This window comes from Bufo bufo, chromosome 5, assembly GCF_905171765.1.
Source record: "Bufo bufo chromosome 5, aBufBuf1.1, whole genome shotgun sequence".
Classification (NCBI taxonomy): domain Eukaryota; kingdom Metazoa; phylum Chordata; class Amphibia; order Anura; family Bufonidae; genus Bufo; species Bufo bufo.
The window spans coordinates 552668089-552690042 of NC_053393.1; the positions used below are offsets into that span (position 1 = coordinate 552668089).

The 21954-nt window shown below is 44.0% G+C and overlaps 1 protein-coding gene across 4 annotated transcripts in view; it reads right to left on the minus strand.

The window, feature by feature from the left end:
- LOC121000824 (cathelicidin-6-like) overlaps positions 1-21954 on the minus strand; it is a 128910-nt gene that overhangs the window by 5351 nt on the left and 101605 nt on the right. Inside the window, exons 1-3 of one of the 4 annotated variants that reach the window (XM_040431497.1) lie at positions 11215-11480; positions 10685-10786; positions 1804-1875 (exon numbers count right to left, since the gene is read on the minus strand). In XM_040431497.1, coding sequence (XP_040287431.1) covers positions 1804-1875; positions 10685-10786; positions 11215-11403 — 363 coding nt within the window. In that variant the 5' untranslated portion in view covers positions 11404-11480. Of the gene's footprint in view, positions 1-1803; positions 1876-10684; positions 10787-11214; positions 11481-21954 lie in introns of those variants that run through there. The other 3 variants (XM_040431500.1, XM_040431498.1, XM_040431499.1) reach the window with 3 other exon arrangements.

Genomic DNA, 21954 nt, shown 5'->3' on the forward strand with positions numbered 1-21954 from the left:
AGCATGGTAGACAGTTTAACATAACAGCCAAAAATTCTCCAAAAATAAAAAGGATTTTATGAGTGATACTTTAAAACATACCCCATTCTGATGAAAGTGTCTCTTTAAAGCAGTGCTTCTCAATTATTTTCTGTCATGCCCCCCCTAGGAAGAAGAAAATATTTTGCGCCCCCCGCGCGACTGTAAATAGTATCATTTGTCTATAAAATTGTTATAAGTACACCTCTGCATAACACTGTATTCTTATTAACGTATAAGAGAATAAAAAAAGAAAGAAATGTGGATCGGACACACACTTATGGGGGGATCTGTGGATGACGGACACTTATGGGGGGATCTGTGGATGACGGACACTTATGGGGGGATCTGTGGATGACGGACACTTATGGGGGGGATCTGTGGATGACGGACACTTATGGGGGGATCTGTGGATGACGGACACTTATGGGGGGATCTGTGGATGACGGACACTTATGGGGGGATCTGTGGATGACGGACACTTATGGGGGGATCTGTGGATGACGGACACTTATGGGGGGATCTGTGGATGACGGACACTTATGGGGGGGATCTGTGGATGACGGACACTTATGGAGAGATCTGTGGATGACGGACACTTATGGGGGGATCTGTGGATGACGGACACTTATGGGGGGATCTGTGGAAGACGGACACGTATGGGGGGATCTGTGGATGATGGACACTTATGGGGGGGATCTGTGGATGACGGACACTTATGGGGGGGACCTGTGGATGACGGACACTTATGGGGGGATCTGTGGCTGGCACTGTTACAGGGGGATCTGTGGCTGGCACTGTTATATATGTGCCATCCACAGAACCCCCACCCCATAACAGTGCCATCCACAGTGCCCCCCAGCCCATAACAGTGCCATCCACAGACCCCCACCCCTTAACTGTGCCATCCACAGATTCCGTGTGCCCGCCGCCGCCGTTTAAAATTATTACTCCTAATAGTACCGTATATCCGAATTTCTTCTGTATAATGCCGGCAGGCGAGCCGGGCGGCACGTGACATCACTGAGGGACGCGCCGGCCGCCCGGCCTGCCTGCCGGCATTATACAGAAGAAATTCGCACACCCCAAAGGCCGGCCCTGAACGAGCCCCCCTTTACGGAGCCTGGCGCCCCCCTGGGGGGCGCGCCCCACTATTTGAGAAGCACTGCTTTAAAGGGGTTGTCTCAGTTCAAACATTGGCTTATTGATCGCATATGCCACCAATGTAAGATAGGCGCGGGTCCCTCCTTTGAGACCCGAACCCACGGGTGCACCTAGCTTTTGTGATGCCTGAGGCGAAGAATGAAATCGTGCCCAACCACTAAAGCCGTACTATTTAAGGCATACTTTGATACAGTTGAATATAGACAGATATTCCTACAGCCCCCACTTGTCTCTAGGTCTTGCCGCCTGAGGCAATCGCCTCACCTGGCCTCTTTGGTGGTGCACCCCTGCCTTAACCTGTGGCATCTCCATCTCTAGTACAGAGTGCCATTGCTCTACTATTTTCAGCACTCCCTTGAGTGAACAGAAGGCGGGTGCATATGGTATGCGCAGTGCGCTCTTGCCCACTATGAAAGCTCAGTTCTAGAGATAGGTGCGGGACCCAGAGGCGGATATACATCTATCTGACATTGGTGGCGGATCTTAGTAATATGCCACCAATGTTTGTGCTGAGACAACCCCGTTTATGGGGATCTGAATCCACAAGAAAAGATGCGGAGGACTTCTCAGTAGCCAGGATAATATTACAGGACGGGCGGTGCTATCTGTACAGTGTCCTACCTTGTTCAGACTGGTGCACATTATATCCTCAGGATCCTCATCACCCAAATCCAGAGAACAGATCTTTACATCCTGCAGGACACAAACATAAGGGTCATAATCTACAGGGAAGAATCACTAATCATCACAACTATATACCACATGTGAGATAAAAAGAAAAGCATGAAATACAGTAAGTGTATACAGCAGATTATATACATGTACAGTCACTAATATATGGACCGATCACTGCCCCAGTATTTATTACTGATTCTGATATATTTATAGCAGTTATATTCCTGTACATAGGAGCAGTATTATAGTAGTTATATTCTTGTACATAGGAGCAGTATTATAGTAGTTATATTCTTGTACATAGGAGCAGTATTATAGTAGTTATATTCTTGTACATAGGAGCAGTATTATAGTAGTTATATTCTTGTACATAGGAGGCAGTATTATAGTAGTTATATTCTTGTACATAGGAGGCAGTATTATAGTAGTTATATTCTTGTACATAGGAGACAGTATTATAGTAGTTATATTCTTGTACATAGGAGCAGTATTATAGTAGTTATATTCTTGTACATAGGAGGCAGTATTATAGTAGTTATATTCTTGTACATAGGAGACAGTATTATAGTAGTTATATTCTTGTACATAGGAGGCAGTATTATAGTAGTTATATTCTTGTACATAGGAGCAGTATTATAGTAGTTATATTCTTGTACATAGGAGCAGTATTATAGTAGTTATATTCTTGTACATAGGAGCAGTATTATAGTAGTTATATTCTTGTACATGAGAGCAGTATTATAGTAGTTATATTCTTGTACATAGGAGCAGTATTATAGTAGTTATATTCTTGTACATAGGAGGCAGTATTATAGTAGTTATAGTCCTGTACATAGGAGCAGTATTATAGTAGTTATATTCTTGTACATAGGAGCAGTATTATAGTAGTTATATTCTTGTACATAGGAGCAGTATTATAGTAGTTATATTCTTGTACATAGGAGCAGTATTATAGTAGTTATATTCTTGTACATAGGAGCAGTATTATAGTAGTTATATTCTTATACATAGGAGCAGTATTATAGTAGTTCTATTCTTGTACATAGAAGCAGTATTATAGTAGTTATATTCTTGTACATAGGAGCAGTATTATAGTAGTTATATTCTTGTACATAGGAGCAGTATTATAGTAGTTATATTCTTCTACATAGGAGCAGTATTATAGTAGTTATATTCTTGTACATAGGAGCAGTATTATAGTAGTTATATTCATGTACATAGGAGGCAGTATTATAGTAGTTATATTCTTGTACATAGGAGACAGTATTATAGTAGTTATATTCTTGTACATAGGAGCAGTATTATAGTAGTTATATTCTTGTACACAGGAGGCAGTATTATAGTAGTTATATTCCTGTACATAGGAGCAGTATTATAGTAGTTATATTCTTGTACATAGGAGGCAGTATTATAGTAGTTATATTCTTGTACATAGGAGCAGTATTATAGTAGTTATATTCTTGTACATAGGAGGCAGTATTATAGTAGTTATATTCTTGTACATAGGAGCAGTATTATAGTAGTTATATTCCTGTACATAGGAGCAGTATTATAGTAGTTATATTCTTGTACATAGGAGGCAGTATTATAGTAGTTATATTCTTGTACATAGGAGCAGTATTATAGTAGTTATATTCTTGTACATAGGAGCAGTATTATAGTAGTTATATTCTTGTACATAGGAGCAGTATTATAGTAGTTATATTCTTGTACATAGGAGCAGTATTATAGTAGTTATATTCTTGTACATAGGAGCAGTATTATAGTAGTTATAGTCTTAACCAAAATAGTTTTTATTGAGAATGCAAATGGTCAGATCAAAGGCAATTGTCAGCATATGGCCATATGCAAATGGCACTATTTAAACAGGTACATACATTCTTGTAAACCATAGTAAAATGATCGAGGTCATGAGTATAAACCTATTTAGACACTAAATGGTGAAAGAAAGGACAAACATGAGTGGGAAGAGGGGGGAAGGTGTAGGGAGGGGGGAGGAAGGGAGGGGGAGTCTTCAACATCTCTTAAAAGTTACGAAACTTTTCCCAAGGGCGCCACAATTTAAGAAATTTGGAGTGTGTGCGGGTTTCCCAATGGGCCAGTTCTTCAAATCTGAACAGCTGGTCTGTTTTCTCGGTCCACTTCAACATTGAAGGAGGGGAATCATTCTTCCAGAGGAGGGGTATCAACAACTGGGCAGCAGTAAGAAGCATGGTCGGGAGGTCAGTCTTGGATGGGGTGAGGGAGTCATTGGGACACCAAAGGAGAACCAATTTTGCGTCTAGACGGATGTTAGAAGCGCAAATCCTGTTGATTGTGGTCTCTATTTGGGACCAGAAGGGGTGGATTTTGCTGCAAGACCACCAGAGATGCGACAGAGTTCCAACCTCTGTTCCACACCTCCAGCACTGCTCTGGGAAATCAGGGTTGAGTCTGTATAAGAACTCTGGCGTTTTGTACCGGCGCGTAAGAAGTTTAAATTAATTCTCTTGAATTTTAATGCATCGGTTAAAGCCATGAGAGTGAGACAGAATAAATGCTTTCTCTGGCTCGGAGAAATGAATTGAGAGCTCTTTTTCCCAGGCAGATATAAAATGCAGTGCTGGAGGGGCAGAAGAGAGCAACTCTCTGTAAAGCATCGAGAGTTTTTTTTTCAGTGTCTCTGAGACACAAAGCCTTTTAGCCATCCCTGTGGGCAATTCAGTAGTGAGGGGGGGCAGTGAAAGAGCCTTGATATCCCGGCTAAATGCCCAGGTAGAAAGAAAGGAGAGGGCTTTAACTCTGGGTAGAACGTGGATCTTGTCCCATGCCAAGTCCCCAGTTGGAGATGTAATGTCTTGTAGGGTAAGGTCAGACAGCAAGTGCCAGACTCCAGTGGGCCTGAGAATGTTGTGGTGTATGTAATTCTGAAGTAGATGTAGGGGGAGGTAAGGGTTTCGGAACTTCAGGTCACGAGATTTATATAATTTGGCCCATTCAACTAACATGCCTTTCCAAATGGGGGAGTTGTACGAGTTATTAGGGGAGCATGTGCGGATTCCCCACAGGATAAATTCTTCTTTATAGGTGAGTATAGCACGTTCTACTTGTACGCATAGATTCGGGGGGTGACTTGCAAGGAGAGAGAAGCATCTGTTCAAGAGCGAAGCTGTGTAGTAAGTATGCATATCAGGCAGACCAAAGCCCCCAAATCTTCTTTCCCTCGTCAATATGGAGTATGCTATTCTAGGGGATTTGCCCGCCCATAGAAATAATGAGAACATACGTCGGATCTCTACAAAATTGGAGCGGGATAACCAGATCGGCAATGTCTGCAATAAATACAGGAGTTTGGGTACTATAAAGGCTTTAAGGTAGTTCTTCCTACCTATCCAGGAGATAAAAGGGAGTTTAAGGGACTGCAGGTGCGTTCTAATCTCTTTGAGTAGGGGGGCATAGTTAAGTCTAAATAAGTCATCATGGTCAGCTGAGATGCGGATCCCCAAAAATGTGATATCATGGGAAGCCCAAGTAAAAGAGGTGGTGCGCTTGAGGGTTCTGACTACAGAGGATTTGCAAGATACATTTAGAGCAAGAGACTTGTTGTAATTGATTTTAAAATTAGAGACCCATCCAAACTCTTCAAATAGTAACTGGAGCCGTGGGAATGAAATCATAGGGTTAGTGGTCATAATGAGCAGATCATCCGCAAATGCTGCGGTGAGATGGGTATGAGTGGCCATCTTGACGCCTTTGATATCTGGGTCTTGTCTGATCTTACATAATAGAGTCTCCATAACTATGACAAAGAGATACGAGGATAGTGGACAACCTTGCCTTGTGCAATTAGTTATGGCAAACGCGGGTGAAAGAGTGCCGTTGACCTTGACTGTGGCAGAGGGGGACGAGTACAATGAGAAAATAGCCGAGATAAATTGGTCCGGGAAGCCAAATTTCGACAGAGTGCAGCCATATAATGCCAACTAACCCTGTCGAAGGCCTTCTCCGCGTCGGTGCTGAGCAAAGCTAGCAGGGTGGATGTGCTCCATGCCCAATTCATAATATGAAGAAGGCGGACGGTGTTTTCGTTCACCTGTCTGCCAGAGACAAACCCAACCCGCTCCCTATGGATGATATCAGGGAGAATCCGCTGGATCCGCTGAGCTAAGATCTTAGCCCACCATTTTACATCCGGGTTGAGGAGGGATATTGGGCGGTAACTGCCACAATTTAGGGGGTCTTTGTTCTCTTTATGAATTATGGTAATATGGGCCGAGAGAGATTGAGGAGGTAGTTGGCCTCCGTTAAGAAGATTGTTACACATGGAGCGGAAGTGGGGGACTAGTATTTCTTGAAAAGTTTTGTAATAGGTGATGGAGAAGCCGTCAGGACCTGGGCTCTCCCCTGAGGGGATAGAGGCAAGGACTCTCAAAGCTTCAGAGTCTGTGATTGGGGCTACCAGATGTGCAGGTTGTGCAGAGGTGACATTAGGGAGTTTTAGGGAGGAGAGAAATTTTTCTGTGGTTTCCATGAGGTTAATTGACTAACCGGAGGGGGGTGGGAGGTTATAAAGCTCCTTACAGAAGGTACTAAAAGCCTTCGCTATGTCGGGGGTAGGCTTAAGGTGGGCACCTTTACCATCTTTAATTGCAGGGATAAAGGAGTCTGAGTATTGTTTTTTAACTAGGGCCGCCATAAGTTTATTTCCTTTGTCGCCATGTGCATAGGATCTAAACTTAGAGCGGAGGAGAAGCTTGGCCGAGGTCACGTTAAGTAGATTTTTAAGTTTCGCTCTTGCATCAGAAAGTTCTGCAGCACAATTAAGCGCTTGCGATCGTTTGTGTACAAGTTCAAGCAACTCAATTTGGGATAATAGGGTGGTAATAGCTTGGGAGCGTTGTTTTTTAATATAGGAACCAAGGGCGATGAGTTCCCCCCGGATTACCGCCTTGTGAGTTTCCCAAATGATGGAAGGGGAAGGTAGGGCATGTCCGGCATTGTTCCGCTGGAAAAACTCGGTCAAAGAAGAGGAAAGCTTCTGGGAGTTGGTCTGATCTAAAATAAGGGTATCATTGAGGCGCCAATTCCATTCCTTTTTCGGAAGGGTAGACAGGGAGAAGTGCAGGAAAATTGGGGAATGGTCCGACAGAGTGATATTACCTATCTTGCTGTGTAGGAGTAGCTGGGCATGATCTGAGGACAGGAAGAGGTGATCTAATCTATGATAAGAGGACTTGGCATGGGAGAAGAATGTATAGTCCCTACCTGAAGGGTTTAGGGTGCGCCACACCTAATTTTCTCAAGGCAAGTTTCAAGCGCCTCAAGCGTACATGTGTAATAGCCAATTTCCCAGAGGAGGAGTCAAGACTAGGGTCCAGGGACACATTGAAATTGCACCCAAATATGACAATACCATCTTTAAAGAGGAAAGGGACGATAGGGTCTGAATTAGCCATGGGATTTGGCCTCTGTTTGGTGCGTACACATTGGCTAATGTAACTGGTGTGTCAGCAATGGTGCCCTTCACAAACAAATACCGACCCTCAGGGTCCGAAGAAGATGCAGAAACTACAAAAGGGAGTTGCTTGTGAATGGCTATGTTGATACCCCTGCTAGCAGAGCTATGTGTGCTGTGGAACCATTGCGAGAATTTTTTAGGAGGGAGGTTAGGTATCTTACCCGACCGGAAGTGGGTCTCTTGGAAGAATGCGATGGATACTTTGTCTTTCTGCAATAGAGAAAGGACATGGGATCTCTTGCACGGCTCATTCAGACCTCTAACATTGAAGGAAGATACTACAATGGCAACCATCTTGGTACAGTGGAAAGGAATGGTGCGGACAGTCGCCATATAGACCAGTCGAGTGTGGAAGAGGGAGGGGAGGACACACAAAAGGGAGAAAAAGACAATAGAAAAAGAGTATCTGCAATTGAAGGAACAAAGGGTTAAATGCAGCAACCAAAATAAGATTCTAGTAAATGGTGGCTCTACAGAGCGCCAGATGTTGAGGTGATCCTTTCTCATAACGGCGGTCGGCCGGGATCCATCAGGCAGGGGGTCTAGTAGAGCACTCGAGGGCCAATAAAAGGCCATCAGGGGACAAGGGTGGTGAACCTGAGTAGTCGCTGGCTAAACCCCAGCTTCTGAGGGGGGGCAGGGTGGGGGGATATTAAACCATGGAACTATAACAATAACAAGGTCCCAAGGAGACCACAATAGATATAGTCTCGCTCGCGTTGTATCTATGGACGACATTAGGATGTCATCAGTGGTCACACGCAGGGTGACCATGAGGTGACGTGCCCTGGAAGAGGGCTTCAAAGCTTAGAGGAGGTCACAAAAGTATTGTGTGCTCTCAACGATGTGGAGGAAGTCCAGACTTAGCAGGGGGCTGACCGTCTCGACCGGATCTGTTTCCTTTGCCTGAGGAGACAAGATTCCACAGATCGGCATTTGGGGGTGAGGGTATGGGATCCCCCTGGTCGGCAGGCATCCAGGACGGAATTTCCAAAGGCGAAATACCCAGGTGGTCCCAGGCAGCGTGCAAGTCCTGAGGAGTGCGTATGGTATTTTGTCTCCCATTTTTCATGACAGCCAGGCCAAATGGATAAAGCCATCTGAACTGGGTGGCCAAGGCTTTAAGGGCTTCTAGTAGTGGGCGCAGAATTCTGCGTTTCGCCAACGTGGTAGGAGCTAAGTCCTGAAAGCACAAAATCGACGTGCCTTCAAATTCAAGGCGATCTGCTTCTCTACCTGCTCTCAGCAGAACAGCAGTGTCCACATAGCTAAGAAGGCCGCAGACCACATTCCTCGGTGGTTCAGAAACTTTAGGCATAGGTCTCAGAGCTCTATGAATGCGTTCGATTATTATTTTCGCAGCTCTATCAGGACCTAGGAGATTCGCGAAAATTTCAGTCGCGATTTTTTCGAGTGCTTCCGATGCGACTGTTTCAGGCAGGCCTCGGAACCGAATATTCCGTCTGCGACTGCGATTTTTTTGATCTTCGATGCGAAGAAGAGCATCGTTGAGCAGATCTTTATGCGAATTTAAAGCCGCACAGGTTTTCTCCTCGTGGCGAATAATCGCGTCTTGCGAATTTTCCAGTGACGCCACTCGATCGCCTATGCTGCGAAGGTCTACCTTGATATCAGCCAAATCTTGCTTCAAGGGAGCCAGAGCGGAATTGAGGACTTCTCGAAGAGCTGTTTTCGAAAGCAGCATACCTCGTTTTCGAGCTTTATAATCGGAAGTATCCGATGCGCTTCCCGCTTCCAAATATTCCTCTGCTTCAGAATGCTGAGTCGCCGCCGGCGCCATCTTGGGAGTTTTGGCAGCACGGCCCTTGACCTGTTTCCTCAAGAATTGGTCCTTATCTGGCTGTTTGGAGCGGACCGGAGTAGGTTCTGCAGGGTCCTTGGTGCGGTCTCTCCCCACTTTGCCCATTTGTGCTGATGAAAGGGTGCTTTAGATGGGGTTAATTGCCAGTTAGGTGGAGGAGCTCAGTGACAGGCAGCCATTCAGCTAAGCGCCAAGCTTCGCCCCCGTCATAGTAGTTATATTCTTGTACATAGGAGCAGTATTATAGTAGTTATATTCTTGTACATAGGAGCAGTATTATAGTAGTTATATTCTTGTACATAGGAGCAGTATTATAGTAGTTATATTGATGTACATAGCAGCAGTATTATAGTAGTTATAGTCTTGTACATAGGAGCAGTATTATAGTAGTTATATTCTTGTACATAGGAGGCAGTATTATAGTAGTTATATTCTTGTACATAGGAGCAGTATTATAGTAGTTATATTCTTAACCAAAATTATTTTTATTGAAAATGCAAATGGTCAGATCAAATTCAATTGTCAGCATATGGCCATATGCAATTAGCATTATTTAAACAGGTACATACATTCTTGTAAACCATAGTAAAATGATCGAGGTCATGAGTATAAACCTATTTAGACACTAAATGGTGAAAGAAAGGACAAACATGGGTGGGAAGAGGTGGAAAGGTGTAGGGAGGGGAGGGGAGGGAGGGGAGGGGAGGGAAGGGAGGGGGAGTCTTCAACATCTCTTAAAAGTTACAAAACTTTTCCCTCTTCTACATAGGAGCAGTATTATAGTAGTTATATTCTTGTACATAGGAGGCAGTATTAGAGTAGTTATATTCTTGTACATAGGAGCAGTATTATAGTAGTTATATTCTTGTACATAGGAGGCAGTATTATAGTAGTTATATTCTTGTACATAGGAGGCAGTATTATAGTAGTTATATTCTTGTACATAGGAGCAGTATTATAGTAGTTATATTCTTCTACATAGGAGCAGTAATATAGTAGTTATATTCTTGTACATAGGAGCAGTATTATAGTTGTTATATTCTTGTACATAGGAGCAGTATTATTATAGTTATATTCATGTACATAGGGGCAGTATTATAGTAGTTATATTCTTGTACATAGGAGGCAGTATTATAGTAGTTATATTCTTGTACATAGGAGCAGTATTATAGTAGTTACATTCTTGTACACAGGAGGCAGTATTATAGTAGTTATATTCTTGTACATAGGAGGCAGTATTATAGTAGTTATATTCTTGTACATAGGAGCAGTATTATAGTAGTTATATTCTTGTACATAGGAGGCAGTATTATAGTAGTTATATTATTGTACATAGGAGGCAGTATTATAGTAGTTGTATTCTTATACATAGGAGGCAGTATTATGTTTTTGAAAGCTCAGTATCACCACCTCATAGAGATTTTTTTTTTTCCATGAAGTAGTCTTAAAATAACAGATTTAGGACTCATTTCAGATATTTTTGTTTAATGTTTATGTAAATTACTTACTCCGTCGGGCTTGAAATCACACTGGACTAAATCAGGATTCTCGGTTTTGAGGCACACCGTCTCTTTAATAATAAAGCCTCTTCTGTTCGGATTTTCATCTTCCTGTGATAAATAGATGGATGAAAACATACATAAATCTTCTGCGTCATTTGTGATTTATTTTGTTTGGGGAAGTCGACAGTGAAGCCTCAAGAGTTTACAATTTCACTGTTTTCCAGGAGTGAACATGACTTCTCTGTATTTGTCTGCAATAAATGCAGAACCAATTTCACCTGCCATCTTTAGTCTACTGATCCTAAATTATTCTCCAATCACATCCACAGCTGCATCCACAGTTCCTCTTATCATACAGCAGTGCACTGTGAGAGCTCGGAGGATAGTTCCACATCCAGAGCAGGTCTTGCCAGTAGCAACCAGCAGAAGTGTTGCTGTGAATGGATCTTATAGGACCTTTATATGTAATTATCTGAATTAAATTGCCAGCTTTACATGAAATTAATTTTAAAGCACCCCCTTGCCATATGCCTTACCTCCATTGGAACAGGGGGCAGCTGGTCCAGGAATTTATATAAGTATGTGACCCCCTCCTTCTGGTTGTAGAGGTCGATGATGTCTCCTATAGATCTTCCATCTTGGACATCAGGCTCTGCAGTGTCAGAGAGACAGCCGTGTAATGTGACAGCAGAGACGAGCAGCAGAGACAGCCACCAGCTCCTCATCTTGGCCTGTCTTAGAGGAAATGTTCTCTCCTTACCCCCCTCCTTTCTTTATATTCCAGGATGATGGTGCAATCCTGGGTGTTTTATTTTGTCATAAGCTGCGTGTCACCTTTTATGTGAATTAATTGACGATTTTTCTTAATTTCACTATCGAGCTTCCTGTCCAGAACACACAGCATAAGGCAAGTGCATGAATAACAATTCCTCTAACATAATTTTTTCACAACATATGCACGTCCTTTATTTGTTCTTAAGCTGGTATGTTTACACAACCCTGGTCCTAGCATAGGGAGTGAATGTCACCGCCAGATCTCTAAGAAGCTCTGACAGACGTTCTTCTGTACCTCCTGCATGATGTTCTTTTGTTTTGCTTTCACTTTGTCATCTCTTTTCCTTCTCCCAGCTGTCATCTATTCACACTGATTGCCTCCCTGTATATCCCCTCCCATACTGCCTCACTTTGTGGTTTATACTACTTCCTGGATTGTGCTCTCTGCTAGAAGCTGCAACTGCTGGTTCCTCAGATAAGTCTCTTCCTTTCTTTGTGTTTTTCTGCTGGCTTGATTCTAGGTGACCCTGACTCCCTCCGTATTGGGTGCAGGGAGCCGGTGGTCGTGTCCCCTCACTATTATAGGGTTTTCACGTGTCATATAGGGCATGCAATTATCTATCATAGAGATATTTGCATGGGCTGAGCAGTAAGGGAGAGCTCTAGGGCTTTTATAGGGCTTACCCATTTGTTCCTTAGTTTGGGATCAAGTCAGTCTGATGTTTATTTGTGACTTCCAGTTTTCTGCAACACCATCCGTGACAGTGAGATCTTCTGGTTGGTCATTCTGCGCACCCCACTGCTTTCCTGGTTCGTGACTTCGCTGTATCCTGGGGAGGCCACCCCGGTACACGGCTTACACCACCATTATGGAAGTTGAGGAGATTACAATAATTCTATCACAGAAGCCAACTACCTAAAATATAACTTTTAATCAAAATCGGCTAAAAATAAACACATATGGTCCCTCACTTGGGGACTGATAGACAAACAGAAGACATACACAGAAAAATAGAGCCATAAGGAGGACCAGGTCAAGGTGGGCCAATATAATGATATGGTGGGGCCAGACACATATGGGTCACTGAATGTATCCCTGTGACGTCCCTATGTTATACTCAGCCCGGAGATGAACCCTGATGGTGGGAACACTCCGTCCCCGTACCTAACCTAATTGTCCTTAAGAAAGCCCTAATCTCAGAGAAAGACCCATATGGATGTTCGGGTCCTGAGATATCCACTATACAAACAAATAATGTCCTATCAGACAATCCAGGGGGATATCTGGATGTAAAGAAACAGAGTCACCACTTATACAGATACCTACAAGGTAGCGCTCTAAAACCAGGTCTCGACGCGTTTCCCCTCAACAATATGGTTCATCAGGAGACCAGTAACATTATGATAGGTTATGATACACACACAATGTATAGAAAATAAGTTGCCTTGTGAATCCAATGACAACAATGGTTTTTCAATACAGGGACCGTATCAGGACTTAATCCATGTTCACGGTCAAACCAACCAAAACAAAGAAAAACCAAAATAACTGGAGCACTGCCATGCGGCACCGCACTGTCTGAATTGAAGCAGAAAAGCTAGCATCACATAGAAGGACCATTGATAGTAATAATAAAATACTTATCCATTCCAGTAGATCTTCAGCAGGCAGTAAACAGCAGCATGGAGTGCTCCAGGGGGCAAAAAAGATGTGGCTCCAAATTGCGAACATACAATGTGACTACTTATGCCTAAGATAAGACCACCCCCCTCCGAAATGCATCAATCATGAGGTACCATTCCAATCATGTGACCTGCCATTGAAATTACCTGTGTGACGTAACAAGAATAAAGTGTATACACGGCACGGTACCACAGGGTATAAACCCCTAGAGAACACCTATCCCTAAATCGCTAAGACCAAGGGGGGTGGAATTATCCGATGATCCTGATAATAAGTAATGATAGGAGGTATATACCTGTCCAGGCAGTCACTAATGGAACGCACGCCAGGATACCGGATATGGCCGTGCGTTCCACACAGAACTTCCGGTCGCCGCATGATGACAACAGCGCTCTGTCAGAAGCGCTACTCCACAAAACTTCCGGTCGCTGCCTGATGATGCTCTGTCAGAAGCGGCATTGGAGGAAGAAGGAGCGTGACCTAACGCTGTCTCCACGCCTAATACTTCCTCCCAGCCTATGCCGCAGTGTTTGCGTTCCACTGCGGCCGGCCGGGGGCGTGGAAATGCGTTCCACATGCCGCTCATAATGTACTATACCTAAACAGCCTATTGATAAATGTTGCTCATGTGAAGAAACCACATGAATAGATAAAAGAGGGGGGTATAGATGATCAAACAAATAAATGTACATAACTGGAGCCCCATTAGAGTCAATAATATATAGATACTGAGACAGGCAGATGTATCCTAATCTAAATAGGCACATGCAGCAAAAAAAATATATATAAAAAGACATGCACAATTATGAGATATTCCATCTATAACCCCTTTGCAACAAAGGTTTAGCTGTTTTATACAGGGGGACCAGATCATAAGATGCTAAAAAAGGTTAACCCACCGTAGATAATTAATACTAGATAATAATATAAGCGCGCCAATTTCTCAGGGGTAAAGTTGGATTGTCACACCGTACGTTCACAAATTAACTGTACACAGCTTCAGATGACAATATCCGATGAACAAAATCGATAATCCTGACACGGATCCTCCAGTTGTGGAGTGATCCTTGATAATATAGAATGACACTTCGCGTGTCGATACTCAGCTAAGCCAATGAGGAAGAAGTAATGAAATAGAATAAGGACTGTAGGTAATCCGAACTATAAGAAACAGGAAAATGTTAGTCGTTCGTTAAGTCCCGTAGGAGATTGCGACCGGAACCGGAAGATCCAAGCCGCCTCTTTCTGTAGGATCCTGCGGTCCCAGTCACCCCTCCTCGGTGAGGGTCGAATCAACTCGAGGGCAGAGAACTTAAGGGATCTCGGGTCCCCGTCATGCATTTCCCATATATGATTGGCTATGGGTGTGTCCTTTTTATTCCTGATGTCACCAAGGTGCTCCAGAATGCGTTTCCGAAATTCCCTAAAGGTCTTTCCAATATAGTCTTTAGGGCAGGTGCATTGGGCTAGATATACTACCCCCTTGCTGCGACAGTTAATGAAGTCTCGGATATCAAAAACCCTACCTGTAACTGTGCATCTATTGGACTTGGTGTTGTTTATGCTGTTACAGGCTAGGCAAGATCCGCAGCGAAAAGTGCCAAGCGGCTTCCGGTCCAGCCATGTTCCTTTGGGGATGGGTCCAGAATAGTGGCTATGCACTAGGCGGTCGCGGAGGCACCGATCCCTTCTGAATGAAATACTTGGGCGAGGGGAAAGTTTATCCGATAGATCAGGATCCATGAGGAGGATGGGCCAATATTTGTTAATGATGGTTCTCACATCCTGACTCATCGTATCAAATGTGGAGATGATCCTAATAATACCATCCCTCCCTTCAGGTTTCCGCGGTACCAAAAGGGTATCTCGTTCGCACAGAGATGCATGCCGAAACGCAGTTTTAAGAACACCTTGTGGGTAACCCCTACACGAAAACCTATGCTGTAGTTTTTTGGATTCGTGATGAAAGCCTTCCCGGTCAGAGCAATTTCTTCGCATGCGAAGGTACTGGCCGCGTGGTATACCCTTCTTCAAGTTAACTGGGTGATGACTCTCCCAGTGCAACAAACTGTTTGTAGCGGTGGCCTTCCTGAATGTTGAGGTGACAAGACCGCCCCCGGTTTTGGTAATCCTAACGTCAAGGAACGTAAGAGACTCAGGATGAAATTCAGAAGTAAACGAGAGTCCCAAATTGTTGACGTTCAGAGCCCTGATGAATAGATCGAATTCTTCTGAACTACCATTCCAGATGATGAACACATCGTCGATGTACCTGGTCCAGAAGACGATCTTGTCACCCCACCACTCTGATAAATCAGGGAAGACCACCTTGTCCTCCCACCAGCCCAGGAGGAGATTAGCATAAGTGGGGGCACAAGGGCTCCCCATAGCGGTCCCCCTGAGCTGGTGGAAGAATTGCCCATCAAACAGAAAAAAGTTGTGCGTTAGCACAAACTCTAAAAGGGTCACCACGAAGTCATTATGCAATTTATGACACACAGCCCTGGTTTGAAGGAATGCTCCGGTAGCCAATAAACCTTTGTCATGGGGAATTGAGCTATAGAGTGACTCTACATCGACACTACCAAGGGACCATGATGGTTCGATGTTCAGGGCTTCAATCTTGCACAAAAAATCCATAGTGTCCCTTGCATAGGAGGGGAGCGACGACACAAAGCTCTTGAGGACATTATCGATGTAGATCCCACTATTCTGAATAATTGACCCCACCCCTGACACAATGGGTCGGCCCTTGAGAGGGGACACCCCCTTATGGATTTTGGGTAACCCATAGAATGTCGCAATCTGGGGTTTAGTTGGCAACATAAAGCGGTACTCGGTGTCGCTGATTACCTTGCTCCGTAATCCGTCCTGAAGAATGGATGTAAGTTCCTCAAGAAAAATTTCAGAAGGATCTGAGGGTAGTATACGATAGCAGCTTTTATCATTAAGTAACTGTTTGCACATTTTTTTATATTGCACATGCCCCATAATTACAAGGTTTCCTCCCTTATCGGCTGATTTCACTACGATAGAGGAGGTTTATTGGCTACCGGAGCATTCCTTCAAACCAGGGCTGTGTGTCATAAATTGCATAATGACTTCGTGGTGACCCTTTTAGAGTTTGTGCTAACGCACAACTTTTTTCTGTTTGATGGGCAATTCTTCTACCAGCTCAGGGGGACCGCTATGGGGAGCCCTTGTGCCCCCACTTATGCTAATCTCCTCCTGGGCTGGTGGGAGGACAAGGTGGTCTTCCCTGATTTATCAGAGTGGTGGGGTGACAAGATCGTCTTCTGGACCAGGTACATCGACGATGTGTTCATCATCTGGAATGGTAGTTCAGAAGAATTCGATCTATTCATCAGGGCTCTGAACGTCAACAATTTGGGACTCTCGTTTACTTCTGAATTTCATCCTGAGTCTCTTACGTTCCTTGACGTTAGGATTACCAAAACCGGGGGCGGTCTTGTCACCTCAACATTCAGGAAGGCCACCGCTACAAACAGTTTGTTGCACTGGGAGAGTCATCACCCAGTTAACTTGAAGAAGGGTATACCACGCGGCCAGTACCTTCGCATGCGAAGAAATTGCTCTGACCGGGAAGGCTTTCATCACGAATCCAAAAAACGACAGCATAGGTTTTCGTGTAGGGGTTACCCACAAGGTGTTCTTAAAACTGCGTTTCGGCATGCATCTCTGTGCGAACGAGATACCCTTTTGGTACCGCGGAAACCTGAAGGGAGGGATGGTATTATTAGGATCATCTCCACATTTGATACGATGAGTCAGGATGTGAGAACCATCATTAACAAATATTGGCCCATCCTCCTCATGGATCCTGATCTATCGGATAAACTTTCCCCTCGCCCAAGTATTTCATTCAGAAGGGATCGGTGCCTCCGCGACCGCCTAGTGCATAGCCACTATTCTGGACCTATCCCCAAAGGAACATGGCTGGACCGGAAGCCGCTTGGCACTTTTCGCTGCGGATCTTGCCTAGCCTGTAACAGCATAAACAACACCAAGTCCAATAGATGCACAGTTACAGGTAGGGTTTTTGATATCCGAGACTTCATTAACTGTCGCAGCAAGGGGGTAGTATATCTAGCCCAATGCACCTGCCCTAAAGACTATATTGGAAAGACCTTTAGGGAATTTCGGAAACGCATTCTGGAGCACCTTGGTGACATCAGGAATAAAAAGGACACACCCATAGCCAATCATATATGGGAAATGCATGACGGGGACCCGAGATCCCTTAAGTTCTCTGCCCTCGAGTTGATTCGACCCTCACCGAGGAGGGGTGACTGGGACCGCAGGATCCTACAGAAAGAGGCGGCTTGGATCTTCCGGTTCCGGTCGCAATCTCCTACGGGACTTAACGAACGACTAACATTTTCCTGTTTCTTATAGTTCGGATTACCTACAGTCCTTATTCTATTTCATTACTTCTTCCTCATTGGCTTAGCTGAGTATCGACACGCGAAGTGTCATTCTATATTATCAAGGATCACTCCACAACTGGAGGATCCGTGTCAGGATTATCGATTTTGTTCATCGGATATTGTCATCTGAAGCTGTGTACAGTTAATTTGTGAACGTACGGTGTGACAATCCAACTTTACCCCTGAGAAATTGGCGCGCTTATATTATTATCTAGTATTAATTATCTACGGTGGGTTAACCTTTTTTAGCATCTTATGATCTGGTCCCCCTGTATAAAACAGCTAAACCTTTGTTGCAAAGGGGTTATAGATGGAATATCTCATAATTGTGCATGTCTTTTTATATATATTTTTTTTGCTGCATGTGCCTATTTAGATTAGGATACATCTGCCTGTCTCAGTATCTATATATTATTGACTCTAATGGGGCTCCAGTTATGTACATTTATTTGTTTGATCATCTATACCCCCCTCTTTTATCTATTCATGTGGTTTCTTCACATGAGCAACATTTATCAATAGGCTGTTTAGGTATAGTACATTATGAGCGGCATGTGGAACGCATTTCCACGCCCCCGGCCGGCCGCAGTGGAACGCAAACACTGCGGCATAGGCTGGGAGGAAGTATTAGGCGTGGAGACAGCGTTAGGTCACGCTCCTTCTTCCTCCAATGCCGCTTCTGACAGAGCATCATCAGGCAGCGACCGGAAGTTTTGTGGAGTAGCGCTTCTGACAGAGCGCTGTTGTCATCATGCGGCGACCGGAAGTTCTGTGTGGAACGCACGGCCATATCCGGTATCCTGGCGTGCGTTCCATTAGTGACTGCCTGGACAGGTATATACCTCCTATCATTACTTATTATCAGGATCATCGGATAATTCCACCCCCCTTGGTCTTAGCGATTTAGGGATAGGTGTTCTCTAGGGGTTTATACCCTGTGGTACCGTGCCGTGTATACACTTTATTCTTGTTACGTCACACAGGTAATTTCAATGGCAGGTCACATGATTGGAATGGTACCTCATGATTGATGCATTTCGGAGGGGGGTGGTCTTATCTTAGGCATAAGTAGTCACATTGTATGTTCGCAATTTGGAGCCACATCTTTTTTGCCCCCTGGAGCACTCCATGCTGCTGTTTACTGCCTGCTGAAGATCTACTGGAATGGATAAGTATTTTATTATTACTATCAATGGTCCTTCTATGTGATGCTAGCTTTTCTGCTTCAATTCAGACAGTGCGGTGCCGCATGGCAGTGCTCCAGTTATTTTGGTTTTTCTTTGTTTTGGTTGGTTTGACCGTGAACATGGATTAAGTCCTGATACGGTCCCTGTATTGAAAAACCATTGTTGTCATTGGATTCACAAGGCAACTTATTTTCTATACATTGTGTGTGTATCATAACCTATCATAATGTTACTGGTCTCCTGATGAACCATATTGTTGAGGGGAAACGCGTCGAGACCTGGTTTTAGAGCGCTACCTTGTAGGTATCTGTATAAGTGGTGACTCTGTTTCTTTACATCCAGATATCCCCCTGGATTGTCTGATAGGACATTATTTGTTTGTATAGTGGATATCTCAGGACCCGAACATCCATATGGGTCTTTCTCTGAGATTAGGGCTTTCTTAAGGACAATTAGGTTAGGTACGGGGACGGAGTGTTCCCACCATCAGGGTTCATCTCCGGGCTGAGTATAACATAGGGACGTCACAGGGATACATTCAGTGACCCATATGTGTCTGGCCCCACCATATCATTATATTGGCCCACCTTGACCTGGTCCTCCTTATGGCTCTATTTTTCTGTGTATGTCTTCTGTTTGTCTATCAGTCCCCAAGTGAGGGACCATATGTGTTTATTTTTAGCCGATTTTGATTAAAAGTTATATTTTAGGTAGTTGGCTTCTGTGATAGATTTCGTATTTACAACTACCATTTCAGCATTTACATAGGTTCATAGAGATTACAATAATTGTCACTGTCACTTTGCTTTACATGTAATGAGTCCTGTCCATAGCTGCAGAAGGCCGAGAGGTTCTGAGGTGTTTTCCCTTCTCTTGAATGCCATAGTAGCTGCTTGAGCTTCCTTTTTGTAGAAGGCCAGACTTTAGAATATCCAGGCTCAACCATCTCTCCTTCCAGCTGTGATGTTGCTCCACTATGATACCCCTCCTTACAGTCTTTTCTTGCCTGTTGTTGCTTGGTTCTTCAGTCTTTGGTGGTCCACTCAGTGTTTGTCTGGACTCAGCTTGGGTGGTATCTTAAACTTTCTCACCTTCCCCACCATTGATGTTGCATGGCTACTATTTGGCCTGGTGCACTAAGGGTTTGTGGTCAAATTTGTCTCTTGGGAGGTAGTCAGCACACTATTCATGAACTGTCCAAACTATGGACAACAATTGCAACGTGAATGATCTGTAGTTTTCATGGTTCTTCTCCCCATCCCTCAGCAATTTGCTGGCAAAGTTTACTTCCAGCAATCTTGAGCTTGGTCAAAACCTGTGCTCAGCTCTTTCAAACCCCTTTTAATATACAGTACAAAAGTCTTTGTGTAGTTGTCCTAAGCATACGGAGCATAGTGTCTTCAACTCTCCAAGGACCAGGTTCTCGTCAACCCACATGATGGTTTTCTTCTTGATAGACATGAGTGTTCCCCATTTAAGAGGGCACACAGAGGTGAGGTCAGCCTTGCAAAGTCCTTTACAAATCATTCTTATTATTGGAAAATGTAAATGCTCATCAAATGTATTTGGGAAGATGATGAGATTTACCAGATACCTGTTGATCAAGAAGAGTTCAGAATTAAGCTTTAACAGACGCAGCCCCATCCAGGGTCGTCAAGGATGCTGAGGCATTTGTGAGGCCAAAGGGCATGAACAGAAGCTTGCACTGCCCAATTGGTGTGATGGAGGCAGTCTTTTTTTGATCTTTCTGAGTCAACAAGCACCCACCAGTATCCACTGTCCCAGCCAAAGGTAGTAAAATACATGGCATGTCCCAGTGTCACTAAGGAGCCCTTAACACTTGGTAGTGGGTAGGCATACCACACAGAACTGCAGGTTTCCCTCTTTCTTCTGATGGACGCACATGGACTCTTGCTCTGTCTGATCCTGTGGTGATACAACATCCATTTTAGGAGCAACTTAGTTTCTTGATAGAGTGCTACAGAGATATAGTAATAAAGATTTCATGTTCTAGGGAATGGGTTCACCCAAAGGCCATCTTATTCCCAGGAAAAAGTGTCAGGATGAAGTCCTAACACCTTGACCACTCTTCTTTATTGACTGAAGGACAACTTAGGACTATATTACACCAACAGATTATCTGACCAATATTTGTCCAATCAGATCAATAGATGGTGTGTATAGCAAATGATCTGTGTGTGTAAACAGCCATCTGACCTATGATTAGTCAGAAAATCTGTCACGTACTCTGTTGGTGTAATACAGGCCTTAGCCTTGAATGGACATGATGACTGAAGAGGGTAGCAGTTTCAGCATTGCTCTTGTGGGATTTTGTTTTCTTTAAGGAACACTTGTGCTTTTATCTTACGAAGTCCAATGGTCACCTCTAGCTTGATGTTCACCAGTGGTACGTGGTCAACTTGGACAGTACATAGGGGTCAAGCTATTGTGAATATCTTTGTGGCTCCTTGTAATTCTCGAGTGGGGCCAGCTGTTAAGGGCAATTTGTGGCCAGTTGGTACTTTTAGACCACCTGCCCAGCTATTTGTGGTGCTTGCTGACTTGACAAATACTTTCAGTACTTTGGCCGCAACTCACTTGCCATTAGTCCACCTATCTCCCATTTATGATCCTTCTGAGATTCAGAAGTCGGTGACACTCTCCTCCACAGCTACCATCTTGCCTAATTTGTGTCTCCAAGCCGGAGTGTCCACTCGCATCATCCCTACAATTGGGATGGGAAGGCTGTTGGCTACCATGAGATGCACCCAGGCCACTGGGGTCATGGGATGGGCCCGGGCTAGAGAATGAAGCTTCGGGTCACATCCATCCTTCTAATTAGTTCCTGTTGAGGAAGGGTTGAGACGTATGCATATATACCCATGCATGCATGCAAACACGTACATGCATGTATGGTATACATGCATACATTGACCACCATATCCTGGGATGATGTGCACAGATGTGCCCAGCATCTGTGCACGTCTGCCCATGGGTGTCCACAGGGACTCATGGTGGCCCCTGTGGGAAATAGGTACCCCCTTTAGACTGTGACCCCTTATATATATATATATATATATATACAGGGAGTGCAGAATTATTAGGCAAGTTGTATTTTTGAGGATTAATTTTATTATTGAACAACAACCATGTTCTCAATGAACCCAAAAAACTCATTAATAT